General features: G+C 38.8%; 1 protein-coding gene across 2 annotated transcripts in view; it reads right to left on the bottom strand.

Annotated features, from left to right (window-relative positions):
- The window catches only part of SELP (selectin P), a 56427-nt gene that overhangs the window by 38471 nt on the left and 2288 nt on the right, over window positions 1-15668 (bottom strand). The window contains exon 2 of one of the 2 annotated variants that reach the window (XM_027086375.1): window positions 12712-12855. In XM_027086375.1, the coding sequence (XP_026942176.1) occupies window positions 12712-12855 (144 nt within the window). Of the gene's footprint in view, window positions 1-3911; window positions 3998-12711; window positions 12856-15668 lie in introns of those variants that run through there. The other variant, XM_027086376.1, reaches the window with a different exon arrangement.

Here is a 15668-nt window from a genome sequence, read left to right as displayed (position 1 = left end):
TCCCTGAGCTGTACATACCAGCTCCTTAAGATGACACTTTGGGGCTCTTCAAGATGAGACTTCTTCCTACTTGTCTAGTCCCATCTCCTGCCATTACTCCTTAATTACACCTGCCCCCACCACAATTCTACGGTGCATTTATATAACACGACATCTTGTACTTTCCAGAATGCACAGTATGTTCCCCATGTTCTCTTTACGCCCAGGGCACCCTCTCCTTCTGTGGATGCGTAGCTCTAAAAGTCCAAGAGTCTCCTCCTCAAAGGAGCCTTCCCTATTACCAATCCCTTCCTCCCCACTCCAAGATAGGCACGCCCTTGTTATTGCCTGTGTTCTTTCCCATTATTTATTTCAATAACTATCGACTTATTAAGTGCCTACAATGTGTCAGGCACTGTTATAGGCACTGGCAATTAAAATGATAAAAGAAGACACGATTCCTTTCCGCATGAAATGTACATTCTGTGGAAGACAGACAATGAAACAAACACCAATATATACACAACAGTGCTGAACGAGTAAACATGAAAAATAGAAGACAGTGATAAGTGCTAGGTAGAGAATTAAAGCCAGGTTATGTGATAGAGGGACGGGGTGCTTATTATTAGACAGGGAGGGAGGTCAGGGAAGACCTCTCTACAAAGGTGGCATTTAAGCTGAGAGCAGAATGACCAGAAGAAACCAGTGAGAAGCAGGAGGAAAAGCATTAAAGACAGAAGGAAATGCTAATGTGAAGGCTTTAACGTGGAAGGAAAATGTGGAGTATTCAAAGAACATGAAAACATCAGTGTCGCTGGAATGGAGTGAGCAAGGGTAGAAGAGTATGAGATGAAGCTGGGGAAAGATCACTCTGGGCTTTAGGAACTAAAACAAGGGGGTGAGGTTTTTGTTCTAAGTGCAAGACAAATGGGGCAGCAAGTAGATTTCAGGAGAGGTAGTGATGTGGTCTGATTGCTGCTGAAAATTGGGAAGTCCTAGAGGTTAGTTGAAAAGAAGTTGTTCTGGAGTCAGACCTTGTGAGTTGGAAATGACAGTTCCAGAAGGGATCCAATTGCCAGGGTTTTGAACAGAGAAGCGTCCTGAATAGATGCATCTAATGATGGTGTTTCTTTTTTGTAAGTTGAGGTAATATTATAATCTGTAGTCTTTCAAATTAAAAAGCAGCAAGTCTACAGGTGGTTTTAAACAGATGATTTCTCTTCAACATTTATTTACATATACTTCTAGCACACTGCTAGGTGCATGGTGGGGCACCGAATAAATATTTGCAGATGTTGGATATTATAATATCTACAAAATCAGTTTGTTTCATCTTAGAAATTTCTTATGGGAAAGAAAGGAAATTAAAGAGGGTCAGTGAGAATACAAAGGGGGAAGGCAGATATGAGAGTCATTGAAGAGACAGAACTATACAACTTGTCGGTGGCAGAGTCTCGATTTTCAAGGCAGTACAACTGATATCATATTATTTCCCTTAAGTTTATGGGTGATGGTGGTAATATAGCACAGATATTAGTGGCCTCGGCCTAAAGGCAGAAAATGAAACAGTGAAACAAAGAGGTCTATAAGCCAAATAGCAAATAGAAATAAAGACAGGAAGAGGAGCCCAGGACAACATGAACACTAAGAATCAAAGTATATATATATATATATATATATATATATATACACACACACATATATATATATACGCATATATATGTATTTAGATTCCTGATCACTGTTATTTAGGATGAAATATTAGCATGAAATATAAAGTAGCATACTTAAAAGATTTTTTAAGCCATTTGGACCATGGCTGACCTATATCTCTACAAATATAAAGGATTCATTTTGTGTATTTGATTTTATAAAATTTCTGTTTTGCTTTTCAAACAGAGAAATGAGTCACTTAGAAGACAATGTAATAATAAATTCCACTTATGAAACATCATGTGCCTACCCTCTAAGGTCAGGTCCAGAGTCTTTTCCCAGTACTGCCTGTTACGTAGTAAGTCACTGTGATGTTTGAGGGTTTGATTAATAAGCTTCCACTTACAAAATTCTGAAACTGCACTTTCTAAGAGCTAGCAGCCAGCCCAGGAGAGCGTGAACAATTTAACTACATTTTGAAAAATAGGTAATGGAAGGAAGAGTAAGAACTAGAATCAACAGACCTAAGATGGTTAAAAGGTATAAATGGAAATGAATCCAGACCTGCTTCTTAGTCCACTCACACCCTGACTAACATTGGCATAATTTAACTGTAAGTTCCCCGTCTAGCGCTGCCCCACTCTGAGATCCATCTGATTGAAAACACCCCACCAGAGAAACCTTAACATCTTTCCTCAGGTCCTAGGGTTAATTGAAGCCACTCTGAACTTGAAGATGAATTTTCACACAGAGTTCGAGGTTCCGGAATCCCAAGAGACAAATGTACTCAAGGGCAAAGGAAAAGGTCTTGTCATTGAAATATTCAAAACAATTCCAGGGCTGGAGTTCTTAGCACTTCATCGCAGAGTTCCAGCCTAGTTTCAGGATGCCAGTGGAGGCAGTTCTGAGCTTAAAGCGTAGGAGGCGAAAGGGTGGGGTTCCATAAAGCTCAGTGTTTATGTGGATGTCTGCATTTTCATCTGCGAAAAGTTGTACCTTTTGTCAGAATCTCAAAGAACTCCATGATTCAATCTGTTAACATTCCTCTAAAATAGAGGAGGATCCCAAAGAGAATAGACGGAAGAAAGAAAAAACTGTTCATTCATTTAAGTTGACCAATACAGGAAATTTATGCAAGAGATAAGACAAAAGTAAAACACTTTCTTACATCACTGGAGTTCAAACTCAGGACAGACTCAAACTCCTTCCTCTTCTTTTCATCATCCTTTTATCCCTATTCTCCCCAACCTGGAAAATCCTCATTGCAAGTATTTGAAAATGTTACTATAATAAAGCAAAGAGAGGGAGTGAATTGAGTATAAGTGCTCCTTTCTTCTGGTATCCCATAGAAAGGGGCTCAAAAACAGGGGCAGTCTGGCTCCTCTCTAGCCACAGACTGCAGGATTGTAGACCCTAGGACTGTATGAGATATGCCCTGTAAGTCGAGGGTAAAACTCTATGTGTCTTATCTAGGATAATGTTAATGAGTTCAAGAAAGCCTTTTTCCTTGGATCTTCCCTGGATCCCAAATCCCACTGAACCCCAAGAATTTTCTCTTTCTCGTAACAATATCAGCTAACATTTACTAATCCACAACCATGTGCCAGGCTCAGACCTAAATGCTTTTCAGTGTAAACTTATTTAATCCTCACAATGATGCTACAAAGTAGAGTACTATTATTCTGTCCATTTTATAGAAGAGGAAACTGAGTCACTAACAGGACTGAGAGCTGAGGCAGAAATGGGAACTGTGTGAATACTCCACATTAGTCCCAGCAGACTCTTAGGGCTCAGAGAAAGAAATAGGCGAGCTGGGGATGAGAAAACATGTAACTGTAGTCTTGTCCCAGGACACTTGCTCTGTCTTGCATTCAACCCAGACAGAAGAGCAATCCTAGAGAAGGGGGTTGAGGGTTAACCGAGGTTTGCTCCAAGAGAGTCCCTGTAAGCCCTGCTAGGAAAAACAGCAGCTGTAGAGTCAGAGGACGGACGTTCAGATCCAGACAACATCAAGTCTAACAGTGTACCTTAGGTAAAACACCTAGCCTCTCTGTAAGACACAGCAGCTTCATTTGTAACATGGACATAGCAACTCACAAAGATGTGGGGAGGGTCAGAGTGGACAGCAGGTTTTGAAATGCTTACAAACTCTGGAAGGCTACTCAACACAAAGCTCCATGATTACTGCCCTTCCTCATTTTCGGAAGCTTTACCTGCCTGACTCAGCTCCGAACCACTTCAACTCAACCACTTCCCATAGTAAAGAGAAATGAACTTACCATCTCCTCTGTGACACAGCCAGCTTACTGCCGTCTGTGCAGCCCAGACTTCTTATAGTCTTGCTGCCTCCCCTCAGCTGTCAGGCTGTTTAGAAAAGCAACTTCCTATTCACTTTCCTGAAAGTCACCACAGCCCTTCCCATGAAGTTAGAATGTAGATAATACAGGAGCAGTGTTGGAAGCTTAGAAATAACAGTCACTGAGGAGACAGGCAGGGGGGTTTTGCCGACTTCCCTGGGAGGTGGTCCACAGACAGCGGTGAGTGTGAATCACTCCTGGACATTCCAGGCTGAGTAGTATAGGAATCGTACCCACGCCCGCAGTGGTCAGGTTTCTTTTGACGATGATATGAGCTCCAATTTAAGGTCATATATTGGAAAACTCACTTTGTCTTAATCATAATGTCTTAGTGTAGTTTTCCAGTTACTGTGAAGTCTCAGTGAATGTTTTCTATTCCAGCAGGCTTCTGACGGATAAGGGAGAAATATAGTAACAAAAAATAATTAGGTGGGAAAGGGAAAGCCACTGGAGGGGTTGTTGGAAGGACTTTGGGAGTGAAAATATAAAACAGACATGGGTCATTATCAGAAAGGGACTCCTGCTTCTTAAATCAGAAAAAAGATGTAAAAATGGTTAGTGTGGGGAAGTAAAAGGCTGTGTGGCACAGTGGTTAAGAGACCCCACTTGGTTCCATGTGTGGCTCTCCTTTAGCCAAACTACTTAAACTCTCTATACCTTTTTTTTTTTTTAAACTGTGAAATAGAATGATTATAGCAGAACTTCTCTTACAGGGCTGTTATGTGATTAAATGAATTGATATGTGGAGAGTGCTTGAAACAATATCTGGTCCACAGTTAGCACTCAACAAATGTAGGCTATTATTATTACTTTTCAGATTTGCCATCAGACAGCAACATCAAGTATCAAGCATTTAGTGTCAAGTCAGAAAACCGTAACTCCAGTTTATCCCCTTGGAATTCTAGTTGTGCAGTAGTGGGTGTTATTCTTCATTCAGTCCATGATTATCATAGCTTGTAAATGGATCGATTAAAACTGGGATAAAATGGAAAAATCTGGAAGTCCAAAGATAAAGATGACTTAAAGAGCTTGGGCCTGCATTTTTACTTGGGAATTTGGGACAAAGAGGAAAGGATTAATACGTGGTAGAAATAGAAAACCTGGTGAAGGAGGCGGTGATAGAGGAATGGTAGCAGGAGAACAAGGGATGCTGAGAGAGAGGAAAGCACGAGGGACTTTGGGCAGCATGATGCAGAGGTTTAGAGCCAGACTGCCTGCCTCCACCGCCTACAAGCTGTGTGACCTTGCAAGTTACTATCCTCCTGTGACTCAGTTCCTTCAGCTATGCTAACAAATAAGGATAATAGTCATCAGTTACCGCCACATGGAAATGCTTGGACAGTTACATGGATATACGTGTGAAGTGCTCAGAACAATCCCTGGCACACTGCAGGTGCCGTGGATGCGCTAGCTATTATTTTTCTAAGACGTGCCTCCACTCCCTCCTGTTCTTATTCTCACTCTCCAGATCCTCTTCTTGACGTTGCCTTATTCAAAAAAGAAAATTTCTCAGATGGATATGAGGGAAGGTGCTACGTAGACTCTAGGTTCTACCAACAATGTGTTTTAAGTGGGATAATGTTAAAGTTTAGGGAGTGTGAGGGGAGTAGAAAAGGATTCCAAGGAATAGGAATGGAAGGAAAATACCATTGACTTTGTTTAAAAGCTATTCAGGCTGAATACCATTTGCTTGAATGGATTTAGTCTATGTAGAAAATCTATATTGTTTCTAATTATGTGGCCACTAAAAACATGATGATTCTAATATAATTTAATTAGTAGTGTTACTTCTCTGTTTCATGTTTTCTCATCTCTTCATATTGTACTAGAAATTCCCAAAGGGCAGGGCCCCTTTTTATATTAGTCTTGCTTTTCCTGTAGTATCTAGCAGAGGGCAAACAGACACCCAACAAATACTTGTTGACTCATTTATTAGGTGGATGGCTCTGGGTAGACACAATAAAAGTGTCCCCTCCCAACTTCCTCTGTGAATTCTGTTTATATTATTTCAGTGGTGCATTCGTATACACAGGAAATATTTAAGCTCCTTCAAGGCTTCAGGCATTGTGCTAACACTAGGGATTCAATAATGAGCAACACTTTCGTGGAGCTCAGAATTGTTTTATTTAGAGGTGGGGCATTGGATACTAGATTAAAATCACACAATTAAATGCAGGAAGAAAAAAAATGATGTGGGGAAACTTTCTAGGCCATTTGAGGCTTGGAGTAGCCCAGGAGCTACCAGATAGCCACAGTGGCTGGAGGTTTGGGAAGGAAGCTGGGTTAGGGAGCACCCAGACCATGTCGGGTCCCACAGGCCATGTTAAGGTTGTATCTTCATGTGTAGCATCTGTCATCTAGTCAAATAGAAGGCAGTTAATTCTAAGGGAAGTTCCACCTGCACAGCTGGTCCTCTACTCATAGAAGACTAGGGAACTTTCTACAGAATAGTCCGTAGGATGACAAGTTAGAACTTCAAAAGAAGAACATATAGCTTTCCCCCCTCATTGTTAATGTAATACATGTTTGTTGTAAAGAAAAGAAAAACATAAAGTAGGGAAAAAATTATCCAAAGTACTGTCACCAATGGAATTGGAATCACTTTGTATATTCAGCACAATGCTTTTGTCATTTGATAATATTTCATAAACTTTTCTGATACAATATTTCTGCTCTAGTTACAACTAAAAAAAAAAAAAACCCTAAGTGTCTGTCACTCCCCTGATGGCTGACATAGTCATGGACAAAGCTGACCCTTACACAAATTTCATGAACTGCTAACTCTTCCCACTGAAATTCTATTTAAATTGGTCTGTGGTATTATGCTCAAGCATTTCGTTTCTCTATCTTTGCTCTGCAGTTTTTGAAAGGGAAGGAAAGGCAAGGGAATCAGTCACTGGGCAAGGTCTCAAACAGTAAACATGAACCTTCACAAAAACTATCTACACACATAACCTTAAATAGAAATTAGATTCTCAGGACACACTCCATATCACCCCATTTATGCCCACTTAGCCCCATCCAGAGTTTCATTTATTTGTCCTACCCATTTTTGTTACGGCCCATTCTGCACTATCTTCTAAGCTACTCTCTGAAGACACACAGATGAATAGGACGCAGTCCCGGTCCTGACGGAGCTCAAAGACAAGTGAAGAGATGGGTAGAGAAACATAATTAACAATATGGAGGACACGGTGTATACACACACATTCTTGTGCGAGCTCCACGAAAAGATATCTGACTCAGCCTGATGACGGCAGTGGAGAGGTGGTTGGAAAGGATGCTTAGAGGAGCATCTACTCACTGAGCTGAGTAGAATACGTCAGATTCTTTTGTGCAAGCTCAGTGGTTGGACATGCACATACAGAAAATGCTCTAAACTCAGCAGATGAATTAGGAAGTGGTTTTTGTATTAGAAGTATTTTTATCTTTCCAAGAGCATATTGTGTCTGGGGCCCTTTGATCAACATAATGCTGTGATAACCACAAAAGGGTTATCACCCACAGTTGAACACTAGAAACACAATTAAATTGGTGACCTGTCTGTACATGAACAACATTCATAGACGCTTTCAAAGCCGCTGAGGAAGTGAAACAGAGATAGTGTTACATTTTTGAGCTACTATTTTGGAGCTCCTGTTCTTGGGCCAGACCCTATGTTAAGCATTTTAAAAGTTGTATCTCATTGAATCCTCACAACAGCCTTATGGGTTAGTTCCAGTCTGCACAGCTGGCTCATCTACTCAGAGATTATTATGATACACATTTTATTAAAAAGTAAATTACAGCTTGGAGGGTTAAATGTCTTGCTCAACATGCCAGAGCTAATAAATGAAAAAGATGGGATTCAAATTCAAGTCCGGCTGAAATGACACTACACTAAAATGTGAGTTTTTCATTAAACTCTTTTAAAAGCACATCAAATAATTCTATGCTCCTGGCTGCTAATAAAAGGGAATTGTCTTACTAAGATGTATGATAGCCTCCTAGGGATTTACTCTCCTTTAACAATGAAGAGATGGGAAATGGCGTCATTTGAGATTTTAATTTGGGTGACTCGGTTGTACTTAAACTGTGCTTAATAAGTGTTCTTCTCTTTCTATAGCTAGAGCTTGCTGTTTTACTCTTTTGTTATTACAATAAAACTATACTTTTTCAGCTCATCTGTCAATGTAATTAATAAAACAATTCCCAAAAAATAGTCTTTTGCTAAAATGAAAATAGTCTTTTGCTAAAATGAAAATAGTCTTTTGCTAAAATGAAAATATAAAAGTAATGTATTCTTTTATAAAAGCTCCATAACATACAGAAAGACAAAAAAAAAAAAAAAGTGAAAATCATCCATTATATCACCCTACCCAAAGATAACCACTGTTAACTTGGTAGGCTTTCAGAATTTTTTAATTCATATATTCACAAAAAGGTTTTCAACAAAAATAGATTTAAGTTTTATTTTTTATATTTTGGTTCTTAAAAGTAAACCATATACTAAGGACATCTTTTCATGTTAATAAATATATACGTACATCAGCCTTTATAAGGGCTGCATAATATTCCATTTATAATGCACCATAACTTATTTAAAATATCCCATATTGATGAAAATCTTACTATTATAAACAACACTGCAAAACATCTTAGGATATTTATCTTTACCTATATTTGTCTTATAACTTCTCTAGGAAATTTTCTAGAAGTGGATTTACTAGGCCAAAGTATCTTTGCACTTAAAATGATGACAGATATTATTTCATTATCCTCCAGATAAAAGTATAAATTTGAACTCTCATCAGTGGTATATGAAAGCGTCCATTTCCTCACTTCTGCTCTAATACTCACCTCATCAGTTTTAAAACACTTGGCCAAGCTGGTAAACAGCTACAACAAAAATCTCAGTTTTCTACTTTTTAGGACTTAGATTACTATGGCACTTACCCAATCTGTAATGTTTTGAGAAAGTAACACAAAACATTGGGACACTGCATAAAGATGCCTTGGATGTCACCTCCTGCCACTTTGCAAGCTTGGGGACTTTGATGCAGTCACTGACAGTGAAGCATGAATGGTGGCAGGCTCAACAGAGGTGAAAAATGAAAAGATAGATGTCCAAAACACAAACATGGATTGCTCCCTGGGTTTCGTGGCTGCTGCTTTTGTGGTTGTTCAGCTTCTGCTTGCCTGCCTTTTACAGGATTGGTGAGTTGGCTCATTTTTAGAAAATTAGGTTATTTTATTACTGAGTTCTGGGGACTACATTGCTGGAAAATGGTTAAACTCAAAGAGGAGAATTCTGGTAAACATGAACCTGAATAATAAAAAACTCCATATGTACTCTGGAACAACACTTGGCACCCAAATATCTTGGTTATCAAAATGGGTCATTGAATGAAATACATATAAACTCCAGCTGTGACATTAAACAATAGATCATAATATAATAAAGAAGTAGAAAATCAGCAACTGTATAGAGTCATTTAGCTGGAAGTAATCAAATCAAGTCTGAGTTATTGATCCTCAAGTAATTCTATGATCCTGGCCCTTGATAAGAGGGAATTGTTTTTCTCAGAGATTTAATAGCCTCCCTGAGGATTTACTTATGAGATGATGGGGACCGTGAATGACCCTAAATGAAATGTTGGGGTCCCACCACTGCAAGGCAAGTTTAGTTCTAGATGTTATTATCCAAGGGGCAGAGTGGTTCTTTCTGAACGGAGTGGTCTGCTGGTAATCGCTAAACACCTTTTGGGTTGAAACCATTTTATCCATTCTACTTTACTCGGAACTTCAAGCTTTCAGTAGTCTGCTTTTTATAAACACTTGGGCTGTGTGGCCTTGGACAAGTGACTCGACTTCCCTTAGTTCAGTTTTCCCTTTGTGACCTATTGTCAACAATGAAGAGGTTGCATAATGCACCATGACCAACTGAGATTTACCCCAGGAAGACAGAACTGTTTTAACATTAGAAAATCAGTTATGTAATTCTTCGTATTAACAGATTAAAGAAGAAAAAAATGTAACCTTCTCAATACACAAAAAAATGTTCAATGAAATTCAACATCCATTTATTTAAAAAAATTAGAATGTTAGGAAACTTCTGTAATGTGATAAATGTTATCTACAAAGAAAATCTATAGTAAGCATTATAGTGAACGGTGAAACACTGTAAACATTCCCTTTAAGATCAGTAACAAGACAGGATCCCATTATTTCCACTTCTATTCAATATTGTTCTAGATGTCTTAGACAAGAAATAAAAAACAAAGAATAGAGAATGTTCTAATTTCATTCTTTTACATGTAGCCGTCCAGTTTTCCCAGCACCACTTATTGAAGAGACCGTCTTTTCTCCATTGTATATTCTTGCCTTCTTTGTTGCAGATTAATTGACCGTAAGTACATGGGTTTATTTCTGGCTCTCTATTCTGTTCCATTGATTTATGTGTCTGTTTTTGTGTCAGTACGATACTGCTTTGGTCACTATAGTTCTATAGTATAGTCTGAAGTCAGGAAGCGTGATTCCTCCAGCTCTGTCCTGCTTTCTCAAGGTTGTTTTGGCTATTCAGGGTCTATTGTGTTTCTACACAAATTTTGAAATTATTTGTTCTAGTTTTGTGAAAAATGCCATTGGTCTTTTGATAGGGATTGCATTGAATCTGTAGATTGCCTTGGGTAGAATGGTCATTTTAATGATATTAATTCTTCCAATCCAAGAACATGGTATCTTTCCATCTGTGTTGTCTTCAGTTTCTTTCAACAGTGTCTTATAGTTTTCCTAGTATAGGTCTTTTACCTCCTTGGGTAGGTTTATTCCTAGATAGTTTATTCTTTTTGATGAGATGGTAAATAGTATTTTTTAAATTTCTCTTTCTGATATTGTTGTTAGTGTATAGAAATGCAACAGATTTATGTATATTAATTTTGTATCCTCAACTTTACTGAATTCATTGACGAGTTCTAGTAGTCTTCTGGTGGCATCTTTAGGATTTTCTATGTATAGTATGATGCCATCTGCAAACAGTGACAGTTTTACTTCTTTTCCAATTTGGATTCCTTTTTATTTCTTTTCCTTCTCTGATTGCCATGGCTAGGACTTCCAAAACTATGTTGAATAAAAGTTGTGAGAGTGGATATCCTTGACTTGTTCCTGATCTTAGAGGAAATGCTTTCAGCTTTTCACCATTGAGTATGATATTAGCTGTGGGTTTGTCATATATGGCCTTTCTTATGTTGAGGTATGTTCCCTCTATGTCCACTTTCTGGAGAGTTTTTATCAGAAATGGATGTTTGATTTTATCAAAAGCTTTTTCTGCATCTATTGAGGTGATTATATGGTTTTTGTTCTTCAATTTGTTAATGCGTTCTGCCATTTGCAACAACATGGATGGACTTGGAGGGTATTATGCTAAGTGAAATAAGTCAGACAGAGAAAGACAAATACTGTATGATATCACTTATGTGTGGAATCTAAAAAGTACAAGAACTAGTGAATATAACAAAAAAGAAACAGACTCACAGATATAGAGAACAGTCTAGTGCTTACCAGTAGGGAGAGGGAAGAGGGGAGGGGCAATATAAGGGTAGGGGATTAAGAAGCACAAACTATTATGTATCAAATAAGCTACAAGGATATATTGTACAACACAGGGAATATAGGCAATATTTTATAACAACTATAAATGGAGTATAATCTTTAAAAATTGTGAATTACTATATTGTACACCTGAAACATATAATATTGTACATTAACTATACTTCAATTAAACAAAAGACGAGGAATAAAAGGAAAAAAGATGTAAGGACTTGAGAATAAGAAATAAAATCATCTTTATTTGCAAATGATGTAATTGTCTGGTAGAAAACCTCAGTGAATCTACAGATAAATTATTAGAACTAGTAACAAAACTTTAAAATGTGACTTAATAAAGAAATAATATACAAAGTTAAGTTTCAATTCTAAGCATCAACCCCAAGAATTAGAAAATCTGATGTTTTTATAAGAAGACTTTTACAGTGTTATAAAAACTTCACATACCTGGGGATAAACCTAACAAAACATGTGTGACCCTTTGTAGCAAAAATTATAAAACCTTAGTGAAAACATTACAGAAACAAAAAGATATATTATGTTTATGAGTCATAAAAATATAGATACTCCTAAAATTAATCTAATTCTATATAATCCCAATTATAATAAAAATCCCAGTAGATATTTTTTTTGTTATAGAGCTTCTTATTAACTTAATAACTGTTTATTGATCACCTAGTTCTTGCCAGACGGTGTACTAGGCATGGTAAAATGTAGCAATGAGCAAGACATATCCTTCTCCTTATGGACTGTAGTCTAGAGGGAGAAACTGACTTAAAATCAGCAATACTAGTATGCGATGTTGATTATAGGCTGTGTGAGTGACATTGTGCTGATGATAAAATTAAAACTTAAGCAAGTTAGTTGCCTTGTCCAGGACTGCAGAGCTAATACTAGAACCACTTCTTAAATCCAAGGTCGTGAAGTCTGACTTCAAAGCCCCTGTTCTTCCCATGTCACCATGCAGGTTTCCAAGACCCCATTTGGCCAAAAGTTCAGCCACTGCACATTCCTCTGTGTACCTGTATGGAGCCACAAATGCTTCTGAAATATCCACAAAGTATATATGACCTGGACACAAAGCTGCACAAATGAAGAGCTGCAGCAGCAACAAAGTGCATGTAGAGTGTTCACTTACGCCAGCACCACCGGGCTCTGTGTTTAGGCAAAGTTGGCAGTTGCTGTGATGTGATTTCAGGGATGCTTCTCTAAAAAGCTCTCCTTCCTGGGCCAGCTCAGTTTCTAAAAAATTCCATGATTGGACAGTCAGGTTGCAGGATTCCTAGGAAGATTGTGCAATAAAAGAAAATGTCAGCAATCTCCTTGTCTCCAATGCCATTACTTCAGTGGGGTTTCTTTTTCAGTAACTATAGTAATAATGACAAAAAGGCTCGACCCTATATCACAAGTGAGTAAGATTTTGCCACAGTCTGGCATTCTCCTCTAAATTGCCTAACCTCAGTACCCAGATGCATCGTGGAGAGAACATTTATGTACAGCCATGCCTCAGAAATGGGATCTGAGATCTGTACCCCTAGTCCTAGCTAATGAAACCCTGCAGCTCATCTGGCAGGAGTTCTGGGCTTCCACTCCATCTAGCCTGCTACCTTGTCCTTGCCCTAGGAAGCTTCAGTAAGTAATTTAAGACAAATGCTTGAAACTATCTTTTCAGGTTTGTGAATGACAATGAACATCAATAAATCAAAATCATGGAGACTAGGGACTTCCTTGGCAGTCCAGTGGTTAAGACTCTGCACTTCCAGTGTAGGGGGTGTGAGTTCAATCCCTGGTCGGGGAACTAAGATCCCACATGCTGCATGGTACAGCCAAAAAAAAAAAAAAAGATTTAAAAAAATCTTGGAGACTAAATAAGAAGGAGAAGAAATGCTTCATAATAAACAGGAACCAAGCCAGGAGCTGAGAAAAGCCTTTCTCTAGAAAGTATTTTACTTTATGAACCTGAAAAATCAGGAGACTATTTTATACAACTGGCTATTTGCTATGTGCAATGAGACAAAAGAGAATATGGCATCAGGGACAGGTGGGAGAAAAAACAAGTTCGATGCAATATGCGACAGAGCAAAGAAAATAATGGCAGTAAGCAGTAAAAAGCAGAATTGTTACAGCGGAGAAGTAAATGCACAATCCACAAGAAAGTGTCTATGTTGTAATGATTGAGAACTTGGCTCTTCGATCAGACAGATTTGGCTGTAATTGAATTACAATTCTGCCACTTATCAGCTGTCTTGACCTTCAGAAATTTACTAGAGCTCAATGCTTCAGTCATAAAATGAGGATAATAAGAGGATTAAACAAGATAATGCATTTACAGTGCTTCACATAGTACCCAGCACCTAGCAAATGCTCTAAAAACTAATACCTGTTATTATTATTATTTTTTATTTTTTTTCGCGGCACGAGGGCCTCTCACTGCTGTGGCCTCTCCCGTTGCGGAGCACAGGCTCCGGACGCGCAGGCTCAGCGGCCATGGCTCACGGGCCCAGCCGCTCCGCGGCATGCGGGATCCTCCCGGACCGGGGCACGAACCCGCGTCCCCCGCATCGGCAGGCGGACTCTCAACCACTGCGCCACCAGGGAAGCCTCCTGTTATTATTTTTATTCTAACCTATAAACTTGACATTTATCCTTTGGATTTAGATTTAGGCATTCAGGATCCTCTGCTAAAGTGCCAACATCCCTGGGAAAGGTAGACCTTATTATTGTTGTTGAGCATCTGCTTTGTACAAGGCAAGTTTATTAAACAACTACCTAACTAAAAAGGGAGAAGAGACGACCAGTATTTTGAAGAGTGAGGTAACGTGTGTTTCCCCATTGTGACCATGATAACACCAGATCAAGGGAGACACAGAGGGGAGCACGAGATTTCTGGCTTTTCCCATTTCCATGCACATGACTGACCTCACCGTTCTAGAAGAATGCTGAATGGTATTAGCAGACCCCATTCTTTAATGTGGAATGACAAATTGTTTTCCATTGCCTGTAAAAGATTCATATTCTCACTAGGGTCTCCTATATCTTACTAGGTTTGTCAACTCATATTCCTCTCCTTAGGAGACACTTGATCTCCAAGTATCTCTGACGTAAAGACACAATTACATACAAAAGATCGTAGCATGGTCTAGGGATATTGCCTTATTCAAACTATCTCTAAAATCCCAACTGGGTTGATAGGAGGTGGTGAAATAATGGAAAACTACTGGGTTAAGTCATTTCTAGGTGGTGTATATCTACTGATGAAGAAGACCATAATCACAGACTTGTTAGTGAGCAATAGGAGATTGCAGATGGTGATAAGGAGAATGGGGCAGCACCAGAGACCAATTTAAACCACGTCACACCTGGGCCTGGCTCCAGCTTTGGTTTGGGCGCTCCTACGGGAGCAGCGAGACGGCAGCATCTTTTCCTGTCTTCAAGTGCCTCGGGAATTACACGGGAAGTCAGTTACACCGGCCTGGCAAATTTGGAGACAAACAGTGGATGTCTTTCCCAGGCATCATTACACTTCCCCTGTGAACACTTCCCATTGTGGAAAAGTCTAAACAAGGCAGAATTAACGGGAATCCAACATTTTCCTTTCTATAGTGAAAAGTTTCCTTGACTAACTCCATTAGGAAACTACATGTTGGGGGGGTTAGGAAATTGGAGAAAGAAAGCCTTAACACCAGTGCATAATTATTTTTTAACTCTATGTGTTGAAAATAAATATCTGATCAAAAAATGTGACACATGCAACAGGTTGCTCTAAAGCAATGACGATGAACAGTCTCTACACAACAATATGGTTGAGTCTCATAGATGAAATGCTGAGTGAAAAAAGAAAACATAAAAAAAGAGAACACGTTGAAAGATTCTATAGATAAAGTTCAAAAACAGGTTGGACCAACCTGTGCTGTTGGAAATCAGGAAGGCGGTTACCCTTGACTGAAAAAAGTAGTGAAGGAAGCTGCTCGGGTGTGGTAACGATCTGTTTCTTGATCTGGGTGCTGATTACGCAGATGTGTTCAGCTGGTGAAAATTCATCAAGCTGTACATTCTTGACCTGTACCCTTTTTCACGTGTATTTAATACTTTGAA

Source organism: Aethalodelphis obliquidens, unplaced genomic scaffold (assembly GCF_003676395.1).
Source record: "Aethalodelphis obliquidens isolate GAN/ISIS:26980383/991018 unplaced genomic scaffold, ASM367639v1 scaffold55, whole genome shotgun sequence".
NCBI classification, from domain to species: domain Eukaryota; kingdom Metazoa; phylum Chordata; class Mammalia; order Artiodactyla; family Delphinidae; genus Aethalodelphis; species Aethalodelphis obliquidens.
The sequence above is the reverse complement of the archived record's forward strand: the minus strand, read 5'-3'. Positions and strand labels throughout refer to the sequence as shown.